This window comes from Girardinichthys multiradiatus, chromosome X (assembly GCF_021462225.1).
Source record: "Girardinichthys multiradiatus isolate DD_20200921_A chromosome X, DD_fGirMul_XY1, whole genome shotgun sequence".
Lineage (NCBI taxonomy): Eukaryota > Metazoa > Chordata > Actinopteri > Cyprinodontiformes > Goodeidae > Girardinichthys > Girardinichthys multiradiatus.
The window spans coordinates 30,136,336-30,161,019 of record NC_061817.1 but is presented as its reverse complement, the minus strand read 5'-3'; the positions used below and the strand labels follow the sequence as shown (position 1 = coordinate 30,161,019).

Genomic DNA, 24,684 nt, shown 5'->3' with positions numbered 1-24,684 from the left:
AAATGTTCAAATATAGTTTTATGTCAGAGTACCAAGCAAAACAGTCAGGCCAAAGGTATTTTATCGAGTAAACATTGAAAATCACTACTCCTTATGTTATAAAAAACTACAGTGAAAACTATCTCCATTAGAATAAATTTAGAACAGTAATATAATTTGTAAAATTTGACGCGTCACATAATGAGGGTTGTTAATTATTGTAAATAATTGTTAGGGCTCAGTTAATGAGCAAAACATTTCAGGGTGTTCTTCAACTGTTAAACTCATGCATAAAGCATACAATTCACACTGAAGGCTTCAAAAACAAAATAAGAGACAGCAAAGACGTGGTAATAGCTGTACTATATGAAGTCTGTTGAACCCAGCCTATATTGCTTATCTAAAATGGTAACGCTAGCAACATTACCCACACCTGGATGCACTTTGCACGTGCTGATGTGCAGTTGTTGCAACCAACAGAGGAGTAGTCAGAGTTATCTGTTCCTTAAAAGGTAAATAAGCTTAACAATTAATATCTGTCAGGGAAAAAATGGAAAAAGCTGTAAAACAAGTGAATAACCAGTTAGATAATTGTGTTACTGGCCCTTTGTCTGGAATACCACTTTTTTTCACATTGTTGCAAAATCCTTTTTTTTTTGTTTTGTTTCTTTACACTGTGCAAATCTGGTTTCTAGTACCTAACAAGCAATGTCAGAGCATGCAGTTTTTAAGTTTGTAGTTAATACCCGGATAGCATTATCTACAAATGTTTTAGGTCGTCCAGTAGCTCACTACAGGCTTTAGTACAAATAGGAAGCCATTAAACAAAACAAGACCAACAAATTTAAAGCTAATTTAATTTATTTATTAATTATATTTTTTCTTATAACAATAATCAAAGTATGTTTGAAGAGTGATTTTATGTATTTATTTATTTTCCATCCAGAAATCATCTTAAGACCCTACACTGAATGCATACTTTGCAGATCTCACTGAGTTTACCAAAGGAATACCATGACACACGCATACAAGTGTACAGTGCATCTGGAAATTATTCACAGCTCTTCACTTTCTCCTCATTTTGTTATGTTAGGTCCTTATTCCATAATAGATTATATTTATTTATTTCCATCATAAATCTAAACTCCCTGTCCCTTAATAGCAAAGTGGAAGAAAACTTTAAAAAAAATGATTAAAGAATGAAAAAAACTATTTTAAGCAACATGGCAAAGAATACTTGTAAATGTGGAACAAGTGCTGCAAAGAAGAGGATGCACTATAAGTGTGTGTAAGCATGTGTGTGGGTGTGTGTGTGTGTGTGTGTGTGTGTGTGTGTGTGAGTTAGCCCAAGTGAAATTTCATTGACAGAAAAAAAACTTGAAGAAAATATTTCAATGGTAAATGGAAAAATATTAAATTATCTGATTAAAAAGGATTAAAAACAAATTAAAAGCAAATTGTCTTAAGCAGAAGTTATTTATGAAATGTATCTCTAAATCTACTTTGTGCTATCTAAGAAAATATTAACTTAAAATATTCACATGGTACATAAAATGTCTGACTTGTGTCAACATGCTTCCTTCTGCATGACTTTATTTAAGCACAAACCACAAAAATGAATGAGTAGATGGATGAATGAATGGAAACCTACAGAAAATGGTCAGATTTTTGACATTTCTACATTGCTGGTAGCCACCTTGCTATAATAATGTTAAGTTTTTATTCATGTTTTTATTCATGTCTTTAAAGTTACACTGTAAAAGTGCTAATTTCCAAAGCTGTGAATGTGATTAACTTGTTGCATACTTCAGGGAAACAGTAAAATGACAGACAGATTGTTGCATGCTTCTCTAAGGATCAAGGTAGGGCAAACAGTGTCACATCCCATTCTTGGCAAGTCGGAGGAATGTCCAGCCCTTGACACTCGTCCAATCTAAAGCTATCGCAACCTCTCCCCTCCAGCTTCACGCTCACTAATCTCTCCTGACACCTTACACAGTCCCGATAGGGAATCAGTCTACCCTGAAAACAATCCGGCACTCCTTTCTCGTCACCCCAAATCGGCATCAGCATGCCTCTCTGTCTGTCTGTCTTCCTTAGATTTCACTTTGCCCTCCTCCTCCCTATCCATTCCCTCCCCATTACCTCTCTCAATAGCCCACTCTTTCTCTCGTATTTCCATCTGTCTTTGTCAAGCTATATTCTGCTTCTCACCTATCTTTCCTCCCCCCATAAATTCTCCTCCATCCTCACTTTCTCACCGGGTATATCTTACCTCTGTCGATGGGAATCTGTTAAAAGACACTGTGATTACCAACTGAGGAATAGCCTGCTCTCACTTAGGGACTCGTCTCCATTCAAAGCAGTTTTGTGAGTGCTGTTATTTTAACTCCACCACTTAATGTTGCCATAGTTGGAAAGTCATTATCTGCAAGTGCACCTTTTCCAGATGTAGAGAAGCTCAGGAATAATTTTGGGTTGAATAAACATCTCTCCCAAGATGCCACTTACCCTAAATATACTTCCCTCCTTTGAGGCATAAGATAGACTAGGGATCAGCTGAAGGGATCTTTTTTTATTATTATTGTTTTCTCTGTGAGTCCATTATTAGGATTCAATGTTTACACAGAACAAGAAACACAATTTTCCAGGCATAATGTTTGCTTTAGCTAGTTAGTCTCGCAGAGTGAATTAGATCCTTTGAAAATCATTTTCCCTAATTAGTGTATTTGGGATTCAAGAACTCTCTTGAGACGAGTCACTCAAAAAAAAAAAATCCCATTTATTATTTAAATGTATTCAACAGTTCCAAAAGATATGATAAACAAGTCATAGATTTCAATTACAAGCTGTTTGTTTTTCTCTCTGTATCTATAGAGGCTCCACCCTAAAGAGCACAATCTCATTGGCTGCCCAGTAAATATCTGTCATTGGCTGTAGCATAGCATACTACAACTCTGGAGAAAGAGAAAAAACAAAAAAAACAATGATGTTGTGGCACGGCACATGCTAAACGGCAGACACGCACTGATATGCACATGTACTGCTTCATACACACACACATAAACACACTCAGACGTGCGAGAGGCAAGTTCACCAATCCAATCAGTTTCATCACCATACAATCTGTCAGGCCACTATGTTGAATAGATCTTACCAACAGTGTCTGTATGTCACTGCATATGCAGCTAATGAATGGATGACATCCAGCAAAATGCACTGAAACAGAAAATCTGCGCACTCACTGTTACACTGCTCCCGTGCCTTCTTTACCTCCCCATCTGGTGGACTCTCCCTTCTGCTCTCTGCATCAAAAGCCCAATTTATTTATTTTTTTGCTGCCTAAGAAAGCTCAAAGACCAGGGCAGCACAGAAGAAGAAAGTATCAGTGCTATGTGACCCTTGAATCCTAAGATTTAACTTCTTCACATGGCTTGTTGTGCCAACTGGAGCTTCAACATGAAGCCAGAACAATGAAAAGATTATTTAAAGTCTGCTTTAATCTGAACAGAAGCAGGACATTGTGTGACAGTGCAAGAAACAGTGTGAGAGGGGCATTATCTATACGTGATGTTACCTTTTTAATATATATTGAAAGTGCAGAATGTATAATTATTCTCCACATGAATAATATATACAGTAGATACCTTGTAATACCCAATAAGGAAAAAAACACCCACTGCAATAGAATACTGAAAGTCTTGATTTAAATATTTCTTTTCCAACTGTTAGATCTCTTATATGCATCACGATTAACATCTCTCATTCAAACAGGATATCTTCACAAGGGACAAATATATATTCTTTTTTTTCTAGATCTCTTTTGTGTAGAATAGTATGCATGTCAACAAAATAAAAACACAATCTAGGTAAATTTGCACGGAACAACACTACAAGCTTCAGTCAGTCCAGTCCACTGAAGGTACAGCTGACTGCTGCCACTGTGGAGTAAACAGGTGAAATCATCCACTTTTGCAGGGTTGTCGTTTCTGTTGATATCTCTGTGCAATGGAGCAGGGCTAAAGAGGAGAGACGCTGTAAGTGAGGAGCTTCTGACACGTCGGTAATGTGGCAAGGGGTGCGGAAAACCAGCCCATCTAACATCCCACTCCTCCCACGCCACCTGCTAGCTGGTCTTAGTGTGTCCTCTGAGAGCTTTCCATCCGGGCTTGGCTGTGGAGCCTGAATGTCTTGGCTGATGGATATGAAGCAGAGGTGACTGCAATGATGGAGAGAATTCGGAAAACTAGAAAGCATTCTGGCTTTTTTTAACACACACAAAGCCTCCCCCCTTGTCATGAAACTCTGCCTTTGAGTATCCTCTTTTGACAGTCTCTGTCTGTTTGTTCTCAGTCTGCGTAAAGGATGAAGCCAGAGAAGGTGCTGTACTTGTTGTTGTTGCCGCCGTGGGCTTTGCCGCCATCTAGTTTGATGTACACCTCATCGCCTGCGTCCAGATGGAGGATGACACTGTTTGAGGCGTAGTCATAGTTCTGGTCAGCATCTTGGGCAATGGCACTTGCACGAACCTGCAGAAGTGGTGCAATAGGAAGGGGAACAGATAGGCTTGTTAGTTACACCATGTGTGCATACATAGCTCAATTCCACCAGAATATGTTCTGAATCAGTTGTCAGTCTATCTTCCTTTTCAGACAGCTAGGTACTAAATTTGGAGGTAATCTCATTTTAAATATGAGCTACAAGACCTGACTTAGACAGAACATTCATATGAACGATAGTTAAGATGCCATTTTTAGAGGGATACATAGATAGACAGATAGATTGAATGATATAAATTTAAGTTTTTTATATTTTCTACAGTAAAAGCTAAAATATGTAATCAAGATGGAGGGACAGTGATACAGTATCTCTAAATTAGGGTGCATTACAAGTACTCAACTCGGTTAAAGCCAGTGCAAATGGCTGTGGTTCTATATTTTTGTGTTTCATTATAAATTAGAGGCTCGTTTAGAAAAGCTGTGTTGAGGTGGTTGGAAATAAATGTATCACAATATACCGCAACTATATATATTGTTTGAATGTAAAAAGGTCACTAAATATTACTTTACAACCAATGCCTGTTTTTATCTGCAATTTCACTGCCCTGGGTTTATCATAAACAAAAAAACAAGAGGCTCCAGGAAAATATCAAAGTTAGCACATTTCCCTGAAATGGATTATAAATTATTCAGACAAAAAAGGTCATATCTTGTACAAAACTACCTCTTGAAGCTTAATTGTCTTTGAAAGTGCCTTGCATAAATATTTACCCACCTTAGATTTTTAGCCATTTTATTGCATCATAAAACTTCAGTGTTTTTTTATGTGTATGTATATTTTATGTGATGGACAAGGACATTTTCACACTTTTTTATGTTAAGATCACAAACTTCATTGTATTTTATTGTGGTTTTGTGTTACAGAACAACACAAAGTAGCATGTAATTATGAGGTGCCAGGCAAATGACTTGACTTTTAAAACTGTTTGCCACCTATGGCTGCAATTACAGCTTGAGGTCTTTTAAGGTACAGTATGTATCTACTAGCTTTGCACAATTGGAGACTGGAACTTGTCAATTCTTGTTTGCAAAAATAGCTCAAGCGCAGTCAAATTGGATGGAGAGCATCTGTAAACATCTATCTTGTCTTGCCACAGATTCAAAATTTTTGTAGTTCTGGACTTCGGACGTTGGTGCCTTTTTCCACATAACAATGTAAATGGTAAATGGCCTGTACTTGTAAAGCGCTTCATCAAGTCCCCAGAGACCCAAAAGCGCTTCACATTACATTCAGTCATTCACCCATTCATACACACATTCACACACTGACAGTGGTAAGCTACATTGTAGCCACAGCTACCCTGGGGCAGACTGAAAGAAGTGAGGCTGCCATGTATACATCTAAAACATGGTATTGTAGTTCTGTAGATTCCTGTAGTTGTATGGTCATATTTCAGCTGAAAGGGAATTCTCCACGTAAGTCTCCAGTCTTTTACAGCCTTTAGCGGGATTTCTTTTTAGGAGTGCCCATGTTTAGTTGCACTACTGCCCCATCAGTTATGACTACCTTTCTTGTGCCTGCTGAAGAGAAGCCTCCACACAACATGATACTGCCACCTTGTTTCTCGATGGGCATGATCTATTTGAGGTGATGTGTAAATACAAATGCACTCCACAATTTTTTTCACTCAGATTTTTATTCATTCTTCTTACATTTAACAATTATGCACTGGTTTGTGTTAATCTATCACACTGAATCCCATTAAAATCACTGCTTGTTGTTAAAATGTGGAGAAGTTCCATTGGTGTGAATACTTTTGCAAGACACAGTAAACATATACAGTAGGTCCTCCTTAAATTGTGTAGTAACTGTCTGAAATACTTCGATAAATACTACTTTTTGCTTTCTGTCCTTATTTCTGATTGACTGGCTGTTTTATGTATGATAATTTACAATTTAAAGAAAATAAATTAATGATATTAAATATGAGACCACATAAAACAATGTTTCAATGCCATGAATACAATTTACTAAGAGAAGGGCATTTTTGAAGGTAAAATGTCTACTACACTCAGCTAATTCAAATGCAGTCAAATAACTGAAGCTAAAACAGTGACAAAGGAAAAAAAAAAAAAAACTAACTCTAAATTTGGTGACTCTTGAAAAGTTTTAAAGTGTAAAGTTTAAAGAATTACTGGACAGGGCTGACATTTAACCCACAGGACCTACAAGAGGGACAGTCAAACCTCAGGCCCCTCTGTCAAGCAGATTTATGGTTTCAATTGAGCCAGTGGTCTTTCATAAAGAAAGGGGAAAAAGAGGAGAGAAAAAATACTAAGATTTAACCTTGGAACAAAAGGTCCATAGAAAGAAAGAGTCTCAGATGCTCAACAGCAAGGCAGACTCACACGGTTTTTCATCATGAAGGAAATACAGAAAAAAATCAAAATATTAACCATCCCGGATCTCCTTTAAGATAAGCGGGAATATCTGATAACAACTGGCACGACTCAGGGGAATGATCTGCATAATAAGTAAATAAAGGAGAAGTATTTTTCCATCTCTGTTCACAGAGTGTATTTCTGTAAGAGTGGATATGTGAGTCTGACTACAGGGCATTCGGTGAAGCTTCTCAATATCCTGTCCTGGGTAATTAAGAGCTCCACTACAAACATTCAGTGTTTCTGTGGAGAGGAAGTTTCAGAGCCACACAAGTCCTAAAACAACAGCTTAATTTTCATGCATGTGGTTTGTGTGTATGAGTGGCACAAATGAACACAAGTGGTGTATTTTAGATATGAAAAGTGCACCATAAGGATCTCATATTATGTTGCTGTGTTAAAGAAAATATATTACATTATGCCTATTTGTTTTTTCTAAATTAAACTATTGAGGGGTAAAATAAAAAGTTTAGAATTTGTGTTGTTAGTATTACTGTACTACTGTAATTTACTGTTTAGTATTAAGTTAGACAGCTTGAAATGTTATTTCATTAAATTAGTTTGGTCATATTTGAGTATCTTCAAAAAAAGACTTTGAAGTCTGCTGCATTTTGCTTTTTGAATAAACTTTAAATTGACTTGAATTTGAAGTAAAAAGACCAACGCAGAATTAAAGTTTCCTGGAGGTGTTTATGCCCATTAGAGGTGAGCACACTCCTTGCTTTTCTTTATTCCTCTTGGACAATGGAGATGTTTGCTAAAGGACAGATTTAGATAATCAATGACACTCTGCAGTGCAACAGTGCCACTTGATCTCATTCCACTTTAACATCAATATATAATGAAAACCAGACTGAAAGCAATACACTTCTGGAACAAGTAAGATATGGATGTGCTTACAGTGGAGCCCTGGCAGGGTTTCATCAGGGTCCGTTAGTGTCTATGCATCACAAACTGTCAAAATAATGTTATTTAGACCTTTATTAAATTGAATTTTACACTTTCTTTGTCACATTGGCTGATTTTGATTGCAGCAGAAATAGAACAGAGATTCTTCCATGTTTCTCTATATTCATTTACTAGTCACTAATTGTGCAGAACATGCGCAGCACAGCTGATTTTTAGATCTGTGGCATTTATATGCTTACAAAAAGCAGAATCTACCCTTAAACCAGAATACTAAAGTGAGCAGCAGATTTGGGTTCATTTGTATCATTGCTGGTAATAAATTTTACTGTCATCACTGTGGCGCCAGTTCACCTTCACCAAGAACTAGTTCTAAGTTGAGTTCACATGGTTAAAACTGAATTAATTCATGTTCATATATCAGCCTCTAAACCTTGAAAACTATGTTCAATTAATTTGTTGTTGTTCATTTATCAATTTCTTAAAATTAAGTTTTTAATAATTTGCAGATCACATTGTTTAGCCTTTAGATTACATCATCACCTGGCATTCACATACATTCACACACATCATTTTAATTTTCTGCTGTTCTCTTCACATAAATGATATTATAATGTGGCCAAACTCACATATAAGCTGCTCTAACTCTGATATTTTTATGCTTTAGTTATCAGAAAGCAAAACGTTTGAAATCTTCCCATTGAAACTGTATTTTATTTGTGGCCACCCTTAAAGAACTACAGAACTGGTGTTCCTTTTTTTTTTAATAAGATGAAATAATCTTGACTCATGTAATTAACATACAACAGCAGCACTGTTACTTTGACTTTACTTAATTCCACAGTGTTCAGTCAGCAACATTAAACATGAGAGAAAACATTAACCCCTCTGCAAACCCTGGGACCTTCGTAGTAACAACAGAAATGGATGCAGATGGTTTCTGTCAGAGGCATTGTTAGGAACCTAAAACATTGCAGGTTTAGCCCAGCCCAGAAATATTTTACATTTCCAACAACAGTAGCATACATTTTAAAGTATTTTATTTAAAGAACATAATATAGGTCTTGTTGTACCAGTTCTCTGCCTACGTGGTGGGTTTTTGAAGGAATGTAAACTAAATTAAACAAAAGAATATGTTCATCCTTCCTCTTTGCTAGTAGTTTTTTACTGTTATACAACAATTTTATCTTTATTGCTGTTTCTCTTTGTAACTGAGACAAATTTCATTGTTAGATTTTTAAAAAGCATCTCAAAGGTATTTTCTTTTGTTTATGAGAAATGTATGTTGTACTTCACAATGAGGAGGGGAGGCTCACTTCACCTTTTTCTTGCTTGTTCAGCCAATTACTCTGACCTATGAATTACTCAGACAAAAACTACATAAAGTAGAAGATTAAATGAAGTGTGATGCTTCTTTCAGGTCCTCTGTCAGGTTTCTGCAGATTTTCAACTTTTTTTCTAGTTAAGCTCTTCTTTTGGTCCGCTGTGCTGCTTTGTAAAGGACACAATGCAAAATCTGCTCTCATGTTCAGGCACCATTTGGTTCCATTTAATTCAACTCAGTTTATTACCACAACATATTTTATCTCTAGTCACTTTTCAAGACAGACAGGTCCAGTTCATCCCCAGTGATATATAACTAAGACCAGAAAAGCTGTACGGGATAAGCAATGGACAATAAATAGGGGAAAAGGAAACCAAAAGAACTTCACTGTAAAAAGTCTGGCTCCTAAAGAAAAGATAAAAAGGCCAATAATAGATGCTTGAAAATGTATATTTTTATATTTGGTTTTTTAGCTATTTTATCATGTTAGGCTTTTTTGCTGTTATCGGCCCTAACAGAGGGCTGCATGGTAATGTAGTTGGGGGTATGCTGCCTTGCAGCAAGATGTTCTGGGATCAAGTCCTGGCCTATGGTTTTTCTGCATGGAGTTTGCATGCATGGGTTTTCTCCTTCCACAGTCAAAAAAACACATGACTACTTGGTTAAATGGTTACTCCAAATTCCCCTTAGGTGTGTGTCTATGTGTGTGTGCATGCTTTTCTGTCCTGTGTGTCTTTGTATTGCCCTGAGATGAAATAGTGACCAGTCCAGTATCCTTCTCTTCCCCATTGACCACTGGAGACAGGCACCAGCCCACTGGGCCCAGTGACTATATGCGAGTAAAGAAAATGGATGTATGCTCCGACAGATTAAATATTTCCTGTTTCATAAATGACAAAAATGTTTCAGACCCTCAACTGAGGATAAAATATAAATGCCTTCCAACCTGTGGATGAAACAGCTTAGCTCTACTGATACTGCAGAACAGGAAGGAACTTCTTGTCCTCCAAAAGTCTCAGCTCCACTTCTCGAACTTAGAAAAACTTTTTAATAACCGCATGACTAGTGAACTAAGACAATGTAAGAACCTTCGCCAGCCACCTGTACCCAATGGTGTCTATCTACGTAGTCTGCAGCAGGACCCTTCACTGTGTGAGCATAGTCAAGCTGCAACATGTGTGCAAAATAGCAGGCACCATGTCCAGTGTGTCATCACTTTTTCTGAAGAGGACACTAGTTTCTTTCATTCAAAAGATCTGAGGCTATTTAAAAAAAATTGTTGGGCTTGAGTGCTAAATGCCCAGATCTAACTAATCCCATGGTTTAGATAGTTATGGAACAAGCTTTCAGTTTGTGTTGTTACACTTAAAACACAGAAGAAAATGACATTATCAGGTTTAAACAGCAGGTCCCCATAGAGCCTGAATTACGTGGACAAATGTGTTCAACCCAATTCCTGTGCTTTAAATATCACAACTGTTTTCTGTATAAAGAAGCTTTTTCTTCGAAGCTTTTCAAAGTTTATAGTAGAGCTCAATCCCAAATAGAGCTCTGTTAAATGTTGCCAGTTAAAGCTTATTTTATAGAAAACCGAATTAAAGTTCTCCAAAAGAGTAAACTCTACTAATAGATGTGTTCATGCCCAACGCTGATATTCGCAAACTCCACTTATTGTCTGCACTACTATTATAGCACTCTCAGTGCTATTAAACAGCTACTAACTAAGACAGCTGCACCATTTGTTACCTAAATTGAGTTGAATTAAAAAAAAGATCATTATTTTCTCCAAAGAGGAAAAAAAGTAAAGCATCGTACATCATTCGATAGAACCAGTGGTTAAACAAGCCTATTAGTCACTTAGTCTTTTCAGTAGGGGCAGATCAAAATCAATAGTTTCCATGCATTTGAAAAGTTTTTTTTTTCCTTTCTTTTTTGTGGCTCATTATATGAACTTGAGTCCACTCTGGCTTGTCTGAGGTCAGCCTGCAAAGTTCCTCAATGGCAGGTTGGGGGGCATGGAGAATTCCCAATAATGAGTTGGTCTGCTTAAGGTTTGAAAGCAGCAGTTGTATAGACACATGTTAGAAGAAGGGAGCAATATAGACAATACAGAAAGTAACAGTTTTTCTTAAATGAATGAACTCCTGAAACTATTTATGTCAACAACTAGTTCAGTTTTTAAATGTATTGTCTGTATTTTTGCTCAGGTCTGGTTTTTCTGTACATATCCCTCAGTAAAGGTGTATGCAGGATACAAGCATTTTTCACTTTCCACATTCTTTTGTCAATACAAAGAGTTTCAAGGTCGTCTTCTCCAGGTATTTTTAAAACCTACAGCTGGAACATTAATTTGTACAGAAGATGTACAGAGGAATGAAAAGAACAAAATAAAATAGCAAACGCAAAGATTTACTTGCATAAACTCAGCAGCCAGTGGTTTGATTAGCTGCTACAGGAGAACGCACAAACACTCACTGTAGCCATTTAAATTGGCTCTAGTGTTAAAAGAGTTAGCTTTAAAGAGGAAAAACATTGTGGCAAACATTTCAGAGCCTTGTTTTCTCGAGGAACACAATGAGAGACTCACAGACGCGGCTGCCGCAGGTCACAGAATAAAACTATTGTTGAACTACTGCCTAAAAGAAAAAGATTTAAGGAGTGAAGCCCCGTGTTTGTGGCTCTTTATTTATAACCTGGACAATTCAGATCCTGAGCAAAAGTATTTGTTAATAATTCAACTCCTCACAGCAGAATAATAATAATTAATAATAATAATAATACAATTATATTATATAATAATAATTTTTTTTGTATAGCCTTTTTCAAAAACCACCCAGGACAAGAGCTTCTTCCATGGTGAGATGAGATGTTACAGATAGGATTTTCAAACATAACACAGTAGGTTCAAACATGTACCACTTGCAGCTATGCTTTTACATCTCGCACCGTCTTATATTATCATGTTAGTTTTTCAGAATAATATTCCCCCTCTTAGAGTTCCTTTAAAGCCTCCTTATAAGTTATCAGACTCTCATTTCTCTGTGTGATTCAAAAAAGTCACAGATGTTCTTCGCTTTACTCTCAGCTCACTGAATTGAAGATGCATCAGCACTTTGTCTGCCTTTTAAACTGAGCTTCTTAATGAATAAGAACATACATGAACAGAACAGAGGCCGCATAAAGCCATGAGATCACATTGGAGTTGGTAAGCCTTGACCTCATCCGGAGTGCCCTCCCACACACTTTCAAGCTTGAATAGTCTTTCTTTCTTTCTTTCTATCTTTCTTTCTTTCTTTCTTTCTTTCTTTCTTCTCATGAAGGTTCCTAACTATGTAAAAAGACCCAGAAGTACTTCAAATTTCACCTTGATAAGAGCCAGTCAAATTCTCTAAATGTTAGGTTAAGAAATGTATTTTATCATCTTGTTAAATATAAACCACCTTAGACCCTCTTTACAAAAAATAAATGTATAAAGTAGTTAGTCTTTGAAAGGAGTAGGGACCTTTGCTTTATTTTTTTAATCAAATACTTAATGAGATTTAAAGGGATATTTCATTTGCTCATTTCAGTGTCTTTGTGGAGGTAGTTCTATAATTACATGAACATTATTTTCTGACATTGTCCATCACTGAAAACAGCAAACTTCACATTTAGTCTTCACGGGCAGTTAAATGTTGACCTCACAGTCGCAACAAAATCGTGCTGGAAACAATGAGGTGCTGAAGACTTCTCCAAAGCAGGCCTGGACAGTAAGCGGAGCTGTCACTAAAAATCTGAACTGTGCAAGTCTTGGAAAAGGTTGTGAGATCCAGAAGTCATATATAGAAAATAGTCATTTTAAATTATTATTTATCCGCATGATTAAATCTTGCACAGTTCATATCTATGTGCAAACAACATCTCCCACTTTGATTCTCAGATGCGGGCGTCCGGTGCATATTAATATGATACGGCATGCCACGAGTGTGCAAAGTAAACACCATCTTATTAGAGAGTTAGTGATGTGGGCCTGCGGGAAGAGGCAGCTGATGACGGCTCTGGAGGATTTGTCAGGTGGGACTTTTAATAAAATTTTCTCAAAATATTTGATCGCAGGTAGGTGTACAGAAGCTGGGTACCTCTGGCAATGTCACAAATTTGTCATACAGTAGAGAAATTCTCTTCGTTAGGTTTGAAAAGAGATGCATTTTTACTTTTTTTTTTTGGTCCCATTATGATTTTTTTTAGGGTTTACTTGCTTGTTTTTTTTTTGTCGTTTGAGGAGAGTCGTGCAAAGCAAGTGAATAAGTAAATCATCAGTAAGAGTAAAATCCCTTAAAATCCAGGCTCTTCCACAGCAGTATTCTTGTTTTATTTTGGTTGTTTTGTTCTAATGGTTTTCACACCCATCAGAGGCTAACTGCTGCAGCCTCCCTCCTTTTGCTTTTAGTGACACACATGCATGAATAAATACTCTATTTTCGAAACAATGAGGAGGGGGGGCTCTTCTCTGAGCTTTTTTTTCTCCTTGTGTTTTTGTTTTTCTCCTCGCCGTGCAGAGAGCTTGTTAGGGATATGAGCACAGGGTTCATATGCAGGCAGCGTGGCAGATATGTAGCCTGTGATGAGCAGGACAAACAGCCGACTGGCACTGCGCGACCTTGACACAGAATATGTAGAAGAACTTTGACAGGACAAACAAAGCGTGAGGCCGCAGGCGCCTGCCTCAGTGATGGTAAATGAGGTGTCAGCGATGTTGTCTTCCTTGTGGCTGCTCGTGCGTGTTTGCATCCGTCACATTGTGAGCCTGATGGCTTTGATTGAATAATATTCTGTCTGTGGACAGAAAATCCAAGGCTGTTTTTTTTTATTTACTAGTTAAGGCACGCCTGATTCTCCAAACTTACTAACTTCTGCAATCTAAATGTGAACGTCACCGTTGTGAAAAATAATACACTCATGTGAGCAATACACTTGAGTTCATGGCTCAGAATAAGAGACTTGACACCCAACCTTAATCATAAAAGACTTTGTGCTCAATCAGCATACCATTTCACAATGCATGAATTATAAATCCGCTCATAAAAATAATCATACTTTAACTTTTGATCTGTTTGAGAAGTTGGAAATGTCGCACCGGGGCAATTATCTGGCAAATATCTTACAAAAAGGCTTTGTCTCACTGACAAGGATGTGTCTTGAGGCTTCTGTGTTGGGGGGATTTGTTGACTTTGTGTTGAGCCGCCATTTTGGATCAACCAGTCTATTGGTCCTTCTTAAATCAAAGTGTGCAGCCATCTAATTGTGTTTGAACATTCCAGCCGTGAACAGCATGCCTAATGGCAGCTTAGATGGCTTTGCCTTCACTTCTGAGCCCTGATCCAACATTTCCCAGCCATATACATATAAAAACCACACAGTAACAAGAATAAAACCCGGAGACAAGCCCCCCACCCTTCTTTTTCTTGATTACACGCATACACAGGGGTGGTAATATTTTACTAAAATAATGACACCAGGAAACTACGATGATATGCAAGAGAATTGTCATTTCACAAAGCACCATGTGTTACAGGTTCATTTGCCGGAGGAAACCTAAGTGAAAACAGGATAAGAAAAATGAAATGGTAACAGGAGATTTGCCATCTGTCAGACGGGAGAGAAAAAAAATCTCCTGAATTAATTTCACCAGCTGTTTTCCTCATACCTGTGCAGCCTACTTTAAAACAAATCAGCATTACTGCACAAAAATCTCTCTCCCTCCTGTAAAACATACTTAGTGGTCCCAATATTTCATCTGGTGCAATATTTCATCAGTTTATTGCATGTATCCCAATTTCTTGCATTCAGAATACTACAAACAGACAGAATGCAGGCCGGTAATGGAAACGGATAGCTCTGCTGATAGAAAACAGGGCTGGATAAAAGGGCATGAACTCTGACCTAAAATCCAGCCCCTCTTTTCTTTCCTGTGTCTGACTCATCACACTCAGTTAATTACTAAGGTTTTCAGCCACCAACACCAAACCCTTGATCACCGCTCACTGAACTGTCTGAGTTGAGTCCTTAACACAAGGCCCATTTTTACAGTTGAGTTCCTTGAAAGCCCTGAGGCACACAGATCATAAAAAAGGACTATTTGAGAATAAGGGTTTCTGTATTGGATTGAAGGGGATCCTGGCAGGTTGCTTATGATGTATGTTTTTCATATAGCGGCCAATACTCTCTTGGCAGTTTCAACTGTTTTAAATTTGAGGAGGGCAATAGGTGCTAAGCACTCTGAGTTATGCAGCAGACAGCTAAGCCATTTTAAGTCATCGACTTGCAGCCTTCCCGTTAAGAGGGAGAGGATAATTGTGGGTATCAGTGAAGGCTGAATTCAGGGGACATCTAAATGTCAGGGGCGTGGGGAGAAACAGAGAGCGATATGTTTGCATAAGAGGTTCTGGTGCACTTGTCGATCTCCCATATGGTCCTCATTATAATGAAGAAGCTTTGTGAGTCAACATCACTGCATCCTTGAGTCAGCCAGTCACAGGAGACCAGCCTATTTTAGTTTGTTTTGGCTCGCTCTGTACATGAGACAATAGAAATTAGCATAATATCATGCACTTCCTATTCACATAAATGCTTGCATGGGGAGTCTGTGTGCTGTCAAGTTGTAATGGCTCTTCATTTAAAAAGATGTACAGGTGTATCTCAATAAATTGGAACACCACTGAAAAGTTTAGTTGAGTTCAGCAATTTACCTCATAAAGTGAAACCCATATATTATAGATTCCAGACGTTCTTTACTGCTAATTTACATTTACAGCTAAATAAATCATATTAGATAAGGGGAATTAAAAAGGATTGCTAATACAAAAATATTATATGGCAATGTTATGTCTGCTTACTTGAAAGCAGGCAGTTGACACCCTCTTCAATTACGGTAAGCCACAGCAGGTTGTTCACAGAATGCTGTATCCAATCATATTAATCGAACGTTGACAGGAAGGAAAAAGGTGCTAGGAAAGGGGCAGCCATAACAGTGAGAACCGCAGTCTTGAGATGGTTATAAAACAAAGAACATTCAAAAGTTTAAGAGAAATTGGCAAGGTTGGGCTGCAGCTGAAGACCGTGTTTCAGGAGCCACTACACACAGACATATCCAGGACATAGGCTTTCAGTTAGCATTAGAAGGCATCTTACTTTGGTGAAGGCTAGAACAAATTTACTGTTGCTCAGGTCCACAATCCACTTAAAATTAAATAGATGTATTTTTGGGGGGAATATAAGAGGCAAAGAATCTGAAACACTTTAAGATCAGTGTAAAGTTTCCATTGTTAGTGGGGATTTGGGGAGCCATATTATCTGCTGGTGTTCATCCAGTGTGTTTTATCAAGGCCAAAGTTAGCACAGCTTTCTACCAGGAAATTACAGAACATTTCTTGCTTCCTTCTGCTGACAAGCTTTTTGGAGATGCTTATTTCATTTTCCAGCAGGACATGGTCCCTGCCCACACTGCCAGAGGTACTATTAATCACGTAAGTCCATAGAGAATCTATGAAGTAGTGTCTTGGGTAGAATGAGAGACACCAGCAGTGCAGACAAGCTGAAGGACGCTAGGCTTCCTTAACACCTCTGCAGAGCCACAGATCAATCACTTATATGCTGCTCTGCATTTATGAAGCAATTCATGCAAAATAAGCACCAACCAAGTGATTATACTGAAAATTAATTAAGATGCAATGCTGAAGTATGTGAACATTTTAGGAAGTAATTGACTTCTAACAGAGAAAATGTTGGGCAGTTTTCAAACAACTTTAAAAGCTTCTCCAAGAAATGATAGATTTTCTTCAGCGTGCTTCCAGATGACAACCCGATGTCATCTTGACATTTCCAATCTGTGTGGTATTTTCTAACAACGTGGGCCAATCTTCATTTAATAGCTCTTGCACCTAATTAGACCAGCTCTAATGTTCCACTCGGCAGAGTGTCAAATCCAATGTCCAATTACACAGCAGATCAAGGCCAAAGGTCCGCCTCCACTACGTCTCAGGCTGATTATAGAAGAAGTGCCATGATATACACACGTCCCGGAAAGAAACAGGTCTGTCAGAGGAAGGAAAGAAAAGCATGCATTCTCACACATACACATTGTGCATAAGGGGATCAATACCACAGGCAAAAAGGCTAAGGGACTAAGGGTGGCTTTCTCAAACCCCGCTTGTCTCTTTCAGACAGAGTGCCTCTATTGCACCAAGCAAACACACAAAGGGTCCTCAGTGCACAACGAAGAATCGCAGGTCTAAACATTACCAGAATGCTAAAATCAATCAAGTTAAATCAAGTATTGCCATTGTGTGAACGTTTTGAGTTTTGAGTTAAAAACAATTAAGAGAAACTGTATGTTGTTATCTTTATTGGTTTACTGACATCTCTTTTTATTATTAACATCCTTCTGACACTCAAAACAGCAGATCCAATCCAGATGGCTCAGCTTCTGTATTTAATGTTGGAATTGTCACCAGATGCTAAACACTGTGCGTGGGTTTCACCTGGATATGCTGCAACAAGATAAACAATCTGTGTTAATGTGTATCAGAGCTGAAGACCTCCCGGAGGTGCCTTTACGAGTAGAGACGGTCTGTAACAAATGGTTTGACAAGGAAATGACATGTGACAGTACTAAAAGCCAAGCAATGCTTAATGGTTGAAAGAAGAAGGAGAAAAAAGTTTTCCTTAAAGCAAAGTTTAAGTGGAGACAGCATACTTTTACACATTTTGCTACACAGCAATGCATCACTTGAGAACAATGAACAATACAAAAGGCGCCGTGTTTTTAGTAAATCGATTTTGAGGTGTCACGATCCAATTCTCCCCAGTTTCCATTTTTGGAACAAAACTTAGTTGTTTTTTTATTTAAGATGAAAACTTAGTGCTTCTAAAGAGGAGTGAGCATCTGTGGACCGTAGAGGAGAGTTGGAGGGCACTACACAGCTGGGGTGGGTCGAGGTAGTGGGGGCAAAGCATGAACGTGTGTGTTGGTGTTTGTGTGTCGGTATAAGGAGGAGACTGCAGTGGTAATTGCAAGGGAAGAGACATGTGCACGAAGGACATTGAAGCTTATTAAAGGAGGAGACAGAGCGATTATTCACTATGGTCCTCTTGAGACTGACGCTGAAGTCATTGCTTTTAATTAACTCTGAAATGGTTTTGCGGATTAATAACAATATTAAGAAGGGAACTGAGAGAAGAGGCGCAAACACATCCTGGATCTGGTTCAAGCTTTTTAATTACAATTAAATCGGCAAGATGGCACAATAGCACAATAACCGTGTATTTTCTGCCCTCTTTTCTTATCCCCTCCGCTTAAAATGTGTCTTCATTGTCACTGCCAAGTCCCAGAGAACGTGTCCATGAGACGTTACAGCAATGCGTTGATTCATTAAGGCGAGCTTCAGACCCTAGGCTTAGAGGCATGAAGTACAAGCATTGAAGGCAGCAAGAAATTTGAAAAGTGAATGAAGTGTGGTGGGTTTGCATGTTCAAGTCTCGCCTGAACATTTTTAAAGTTCTGGGAAATTGCTCAAGTTGTTCTGTTGTGCTGTACCAAGTGAACAGAAGCACAAGTGGAAGCTGAGAAGAAAGAAGGCAACCTATACAATTAGAAGGAGTACATGCTGGTGAAAACATAGCTGCACAGGCTCTGAAAATCCGAACACTTTGCTGAGTCCAAAAGATGATAAAATACTGGTATTGTTTGCAATTCCCTATCCTCCCTTGTCCCCCACTCACAGAACAGCTTTTTGCAGCTTTAATGAGCTGAGTAAAGCACCGGAGAAGACATAGGAGCTTCTGCTCAACTTTCAGTACTTCATCAGTGATGAACCATAAGTTGGACAAATATTTATAACCTTTTACAGTCATTTACACAAACTAATACTCAGGGGGCTTGTTCATTAAACCAAGCACACCACGTAATAAAAACAGAGAAGACTGCTCATTTATGCATAAGCTGTGCATGCATGGGACAGAGGAGGACAGAGACAGAGCAGCAATTGCCTCTTTTAAAACATTACCTGGGTCTCAGGAGATGAACATTGACCTGCTAACTTTAGTACCTCCACACCTTCCTCTTGAGAGTAGAATGAGGAAGGAGCAGAAGGCGTTTTTATAGGAACATATGTTCTTTTCCCCCTTCTATATATCAATGCTTTTACACCCACCCATAAACATTACTGTTGAGTAAGGCATTAAATATAGGAGGGGATTGCCATAACCTTCTTTTTATTTCTCATTGAGAATATAGTTGGGTTAAAGAAATTAACCTCTGGCTCCCTTGGCAAGACTGAAGGTTTACGCTGATTTGAGCTCCACATATGGTCTTGGCTTATAGTTTAAAATCACCGTGGGTTTTGGTGTCAGATCTGTGTGTGTATTATTTTTGAGCATATGGGCACAAGGCACAGGCCCTTAAAAATATTTGATTGAAAACATGATGCCTGGAGTTGGTTCTGTTTGAAACAATTTTTATGATTTATTTTGACAATTTTTTCTCCACAGATGAGACTCATCTCTGTAAATTACAAGCCTCTAGAATGATTAAGTCTAAGATGAATGATTAATGTGTTTTATGTATTAATTCGTGAAAGAAGTTATGTGCTGCAAAAGACTGAATATATTCCAGCAGCTGTATGTCTCATCACATCAGTGCATCTCTGTGTGCATGATTTACTGTGATTTTATGTGACAAGAAACAAAGTGCTGATGAGCTTGTTAAGCATCATTTTATGCATTAAAGATGCATTTTGGGGAAGGGGAACACAATAAGACATCCTAATTTGTAATTTCTGATTATTTCATATTATATTGCCCACAGATGCCAGAAATTATTAATTTGATGTCACTGTATTGAGGTTCATATGATTACAAAATAGCATAAAATGATTTGTTGTTTTTATATGCGTGATTGAACCGGTATAGTTTGGACACATTCTGTCAGATCAATAACAGTTATATCCGCAACATATTCGTATCTAAAATATACTTTCACTGTCAAAAAGTTAAAAAAAGCAACGCTTTTTACTGTCAAAAACGTTTGCTGGCGCCACTTCGAAGAGAAAAGATCTGACGGACGGCTAGAAGTTGTAAAGTGCAAACAGGCGCGTTTGTAGAGGACCCTTCAGGGCGCACAATAATATTAGAAAATGAAACCTCAAAGTGGACGAGAATAAACCACATAAACGCATTTAACGCCACTTTGAAAGTGGCAGGATACAGGCGCGGTAAGGCAACGGATTCCGCGAAGCTTTCGCATTTGATGCGGCTTGTTCATCTCCCCTCTCTGCAGCAGCGTCTCCAAAAGTTAATTTGTCACAAGACTAACTGCGACTCAACAAATTAATAATAACAATAACAAAAACCGCTGATGCATGCTTAAAATAAAATAAAAGTAAATACAGGGTGAGAGGACGTCATTATTGCTTTTTGCAGCTCTGTTCATTTCATTTCCATCCCTTCTCTGAAGAGATGCAAATAACAACTTGCCACAAACTACCGTTAAATTACACCAATTTTAGATAAACAGACTGGAAGAGAAACAGAGAGGAAGAGGAAAATAGCGGATCTTCAGAACGTTTTCCGATGAAAGAATAAAGGATTTGCTCGCTCTCCGCACTCAGCCCGCACCATATTCTGGATCTCGACGCGCGGTTATCTCGGGACGCGTTACTCGAGGAAGAGACACTTTGCAACCAGTCATCTCTTTTTTTTTTTTTTTTTTTTATCTCCAGGCGTGATGTGCGCCACAGCTGTGAGCTTTCAACTGGACTACAAATGCCCCGCTTCTTTTCACAATGTCTCCCTTTTATTTGGAGGCTTTCACTTTGGCTAAACAGGGATTTTTAAGCAGGAGAGCTGCAGAGGAAGCACCGAAAGAAAGAGAAGGTCAGAAAAACTTTTAAAGTACTCACCTGACCGTTCTTGCAGAGGTCTGCCCACATGCTTGTGCCATCCCCTCCTCTCATCAGCACATGGTAGATGAAGAAGTATGTACCCGGTATGCTGCAGATGAACTTGCCCGAAATGCCATCGTAGTTGTTGCCAAGATTGGTGACCACGTCGTCAAACTTTAGGATCTCGTAGCCTTCATGGGGGTTTTTAAGCCCGGCATAGAAAGCCACCCGGGGCACTGTGCTGTAGGTGGCTGTGCTGATAGCTCCGTTACCCCCCAGACCCAAAATCCCAGTCCTTCCATGATCCCCTCTGTCACCTGGGGGCCCAGCTGGCCCTGGTGGCCCCGGTTCACCAGGTGGTCCGGGGGGTCCAGGTGGTCCAGGTGGCCCTGGCTTTCCTGGCCTGCCAGGCTTTCCCTGCGGACCCTGCTGCAGGGTGGATGGTGGCAGAACATTGCTGTGGTCAGTTAGTGCCTCTGCCTCTCCCTGCAGACCAGTGGAGCTGGTGCTGCTGGCTGGAGTGCCCTTGTTCGTGTAAGGGTCGCACACCATTCGACAGGTGCCCAGCATCTCATAGTGGCTGGCATCTGTACTCACGGAGCTGACAAGCACAGGGATGAGTACCACCAGCACCAGGACCAGCATAACCCCCACAGCAGCCGCCACCAGGGTCTTCCTCCCGATGCTGAGTCGGGGAAGGGGCTGCGCAGCCAGCGTGGGTCTCCCGGGGGCGGAAATGGTGACTGTTTAGTGTGGGGAGCCTGTCACCGAGGAAAGGGACCTGGAGATCCCAGGAAGAGTTGCAAGAGGAGCCGCGAGTGTGTGAGGGAGAGACAGAGACCCACATACACTTAATACAGCTCACTTCTCCACTCACTCACACTCAAGTAGGCAAGCAGTCACTCAAACATAGAAAAAGACTTAAGGAAACCCAAGCATACACAGGGAGACATTCAGCGCATACTTACAAACACAATGTGACTTGTGAGAAGAAGCAAGAAATATGCAGAGCCCAGAGGAATGGAGTGAGAGACAGAGGGAGCGAGACAGAGAGAGGGAGAGGAAGAGAATAATGAGAGTGGGTGAGCGTGAGAGATACAGAGCAGCCACTGTGAGTATGTGTGTGTATGTGTGTGTGGTGAGTTTGTGGTGCGGTTTTCTCAGGCTTGGCTTTTTATACGGCAGTAGCTACAGAGACCCCACACCCACCCTCTTGCTCCCCCATCACGTCAAAGGTTGGTGCGGTTATGTCCCCTTTTTCTCTCCAGCTCGCTCGGACGAAGGAGTCATACAGCCCCCTGAAACACAGAGGAACCAAAACAACACCCTGACCACTTTGCTCTCCCTCTTCACTTTTTCTTTCTCCTTCCTTCCCCCACTTGTGATGTTGTTTCTCACCCTCTTGCGTTCTCTTCTCTCTCATCAACATCCAACCACTAAAAATAAAGATGGAGCTGTGGAAAGACAATCCTTTCTCTCTTTTTTTATTTTCCTGGAGGTGGGCTCTAAAGATTTATGCATATACAGTATGTGGAGAGACATAACACTTAAATGTACAGTGCCAGGAAATGCTAGCAGCTTCTCAGAGGAAGAAAAAGTGCTAATTGCAGAGCTAAATGCCAAGAACAATCATACAACTAAGTAAACTCTTTGATAATACTGATAAACTTTGAATCACATTAAAAACCTGAAATAATCCTATGCACAACAAAGGGAAGCTACCCTCATGAGTTGTTTTTTATTATTCCCTGTCGATAGGCTTGTTTCTCCAACTGAATCTACCAAAATTATTTCTTATTGGTGTCTTTTTTAGAGCATTGATTTCATGGTTTTTATCAAATTAAGAACCCTATTTTGGAGGGAAAAAATCAATACAGAGCAATGATGTAATTTGTTTGACATTTTCATCCCCTGGTGTGATGAATGGTAAAGTAAGAAAGCAAATGACAAAGTGTGTAGATGGCAAACATTCATTATGAAGGGTTTGTTAAGTTTACAAAGGCTTAGGTGTTCTGTGGTTGTGGACTTCTACGATTGGGCAAGCAATATGGATGAACATAAGATAGATGGACGTAATTTGTTATATGAACTGATGTCTAGGGTAAAATAAAAAACAGTCAAGGTTGGGATCTGTGTTGATGTTTTGGCTTTAGAAGCACTTCAATATAAAATGCATTAATATGCTTGTTTTTTAGTTATTCAGGTAGCCTCACACATTTTCTCTCTTTGCATTTTTTGCGCTTACATGTTTCAGTTTAACAAAGAAGTGACGTTTTTAAATGATAGTTTCAGTTACTAAGGGGCCATGTGTAATAATATATACACTTAACTTGTGAAAACATGAGTTAGCAGTGATTAACCACATTGCACAGTGAGACTAATTATGCATTCATGAAGAAAACATAGAACAGTGGTGACCTTCCCAGGAGCGACCGGTCTACCAAATTACTCCAAGAGCACATCAATGACTTGATGCACGAGGTCACAAAAGAACAACATCTAAAGAACTGCAGGCCTCATTGAATTAAGTAGAATTAATTAAATTTGCTTAACTTAAAGATTTAAGATATAGTTACTTAAATCATTTCATCATTTCTTTCAAATACAGAATTCAAACCCCTCTGACTTAATTTTATGGAAACTCAACTCAAAATATTAAGTTGTTCCAAAATAAAAAACTGAATTATCCAAAAGTACATTATCATTCACGCTATATGAAAGCACAGCTTGAATGTAAATTATCCTACACGTGTGTTATTACATGTTATTTTAGTTTTTCTAATAGGAATAACATATTTTCATGGTAATCAGGAGTTCAAGTTGGCTTAAAAAACGAAATCTCCGTTGCATAAAAGAAACTTTTGAAATTTTAGTGAGAAAGCATCACAAATTCATGAACAGTTTTGCAAAAATGATTAGGCATACTAGACATTTCTTTTGAAACTTCCATCTGTCCAATTCCTATACCCGCTTCTTCCATACAGGGTCGCAGGGGAGCTGGAGTCTATCTCCAGCAGTCTGGGTGAGAGGCACCCTGGAGAGGTCGCCAGTCCATCGCAGGACACACCACCATTCACACACACCCATTCACATCTAAGGGCAGTTTAGAGAGACCAGTTAACTTAACACTCATGTTTTTGGACTGTGGGAGGAAGCTGGAGAACCTGGAGAGAACACGCAAACTCAATGTATTAAGACCCTGGGCTGGGAGTCGAACCCAAGACCCAGTTGTGAATCTGGTGAGGCTCAAAAATCCTCCAATGTGGCTGACTTAAAACAATTTTGTCAAGAAGAGTTGGTCAATATCCCTCCACAGTAATGTAAGAGATTCTTTGTCAGTTATCACAAAAGCGTTTTGGCAGCTGTTATTATGGCATGTAGTTTTAGGGGGCAATTACTTTCTCACATATAGGGCCAGGTTGGTTTGGACAGCCTTTCTCCTTAATTAATGAACTCTTCATTTAAAAACTGCATTTATGTTTACAAAGGTTTTTTTTTTTGTCCAAAACAAAAACATTTGTTGATCTGAAACATTTCAGTGTGACAGGAAGGCAAAAAGTAAAGGGATCCATAAGGCACCAATACTTTTTCACGGCACTGTTTATTAATTATTTTA

General features: G+C 38.9%; 1 protein-coding gene across 1 annotated transcript; it reads right to left on the bottom strand.

Moving 5' to 3' along the window:
• On the bottom strand, positions 1-22,459 carry LOC124862350 (C1q-related factor-like). The gene is made up of 2 exons (XM_047356213.1): positions 21,087-22,459; positions 1-4,508 (listed from the first exon to the last, which is right to left on the bottom strand). Exons 1-2 carry the CDS (start codon positions 21,711-21,713, stop codon positions 4,329-4,331), a joined length of 807 nt encoding a protein of 268 aa, XP_047212169.1. The 5' UTR covers positions 21,714-22,459; the 3' UTR covers positions 1-4,328.
• Between the last annotated feature and the right edge of the window lie 2,225 nt (positions 22,460-24,684).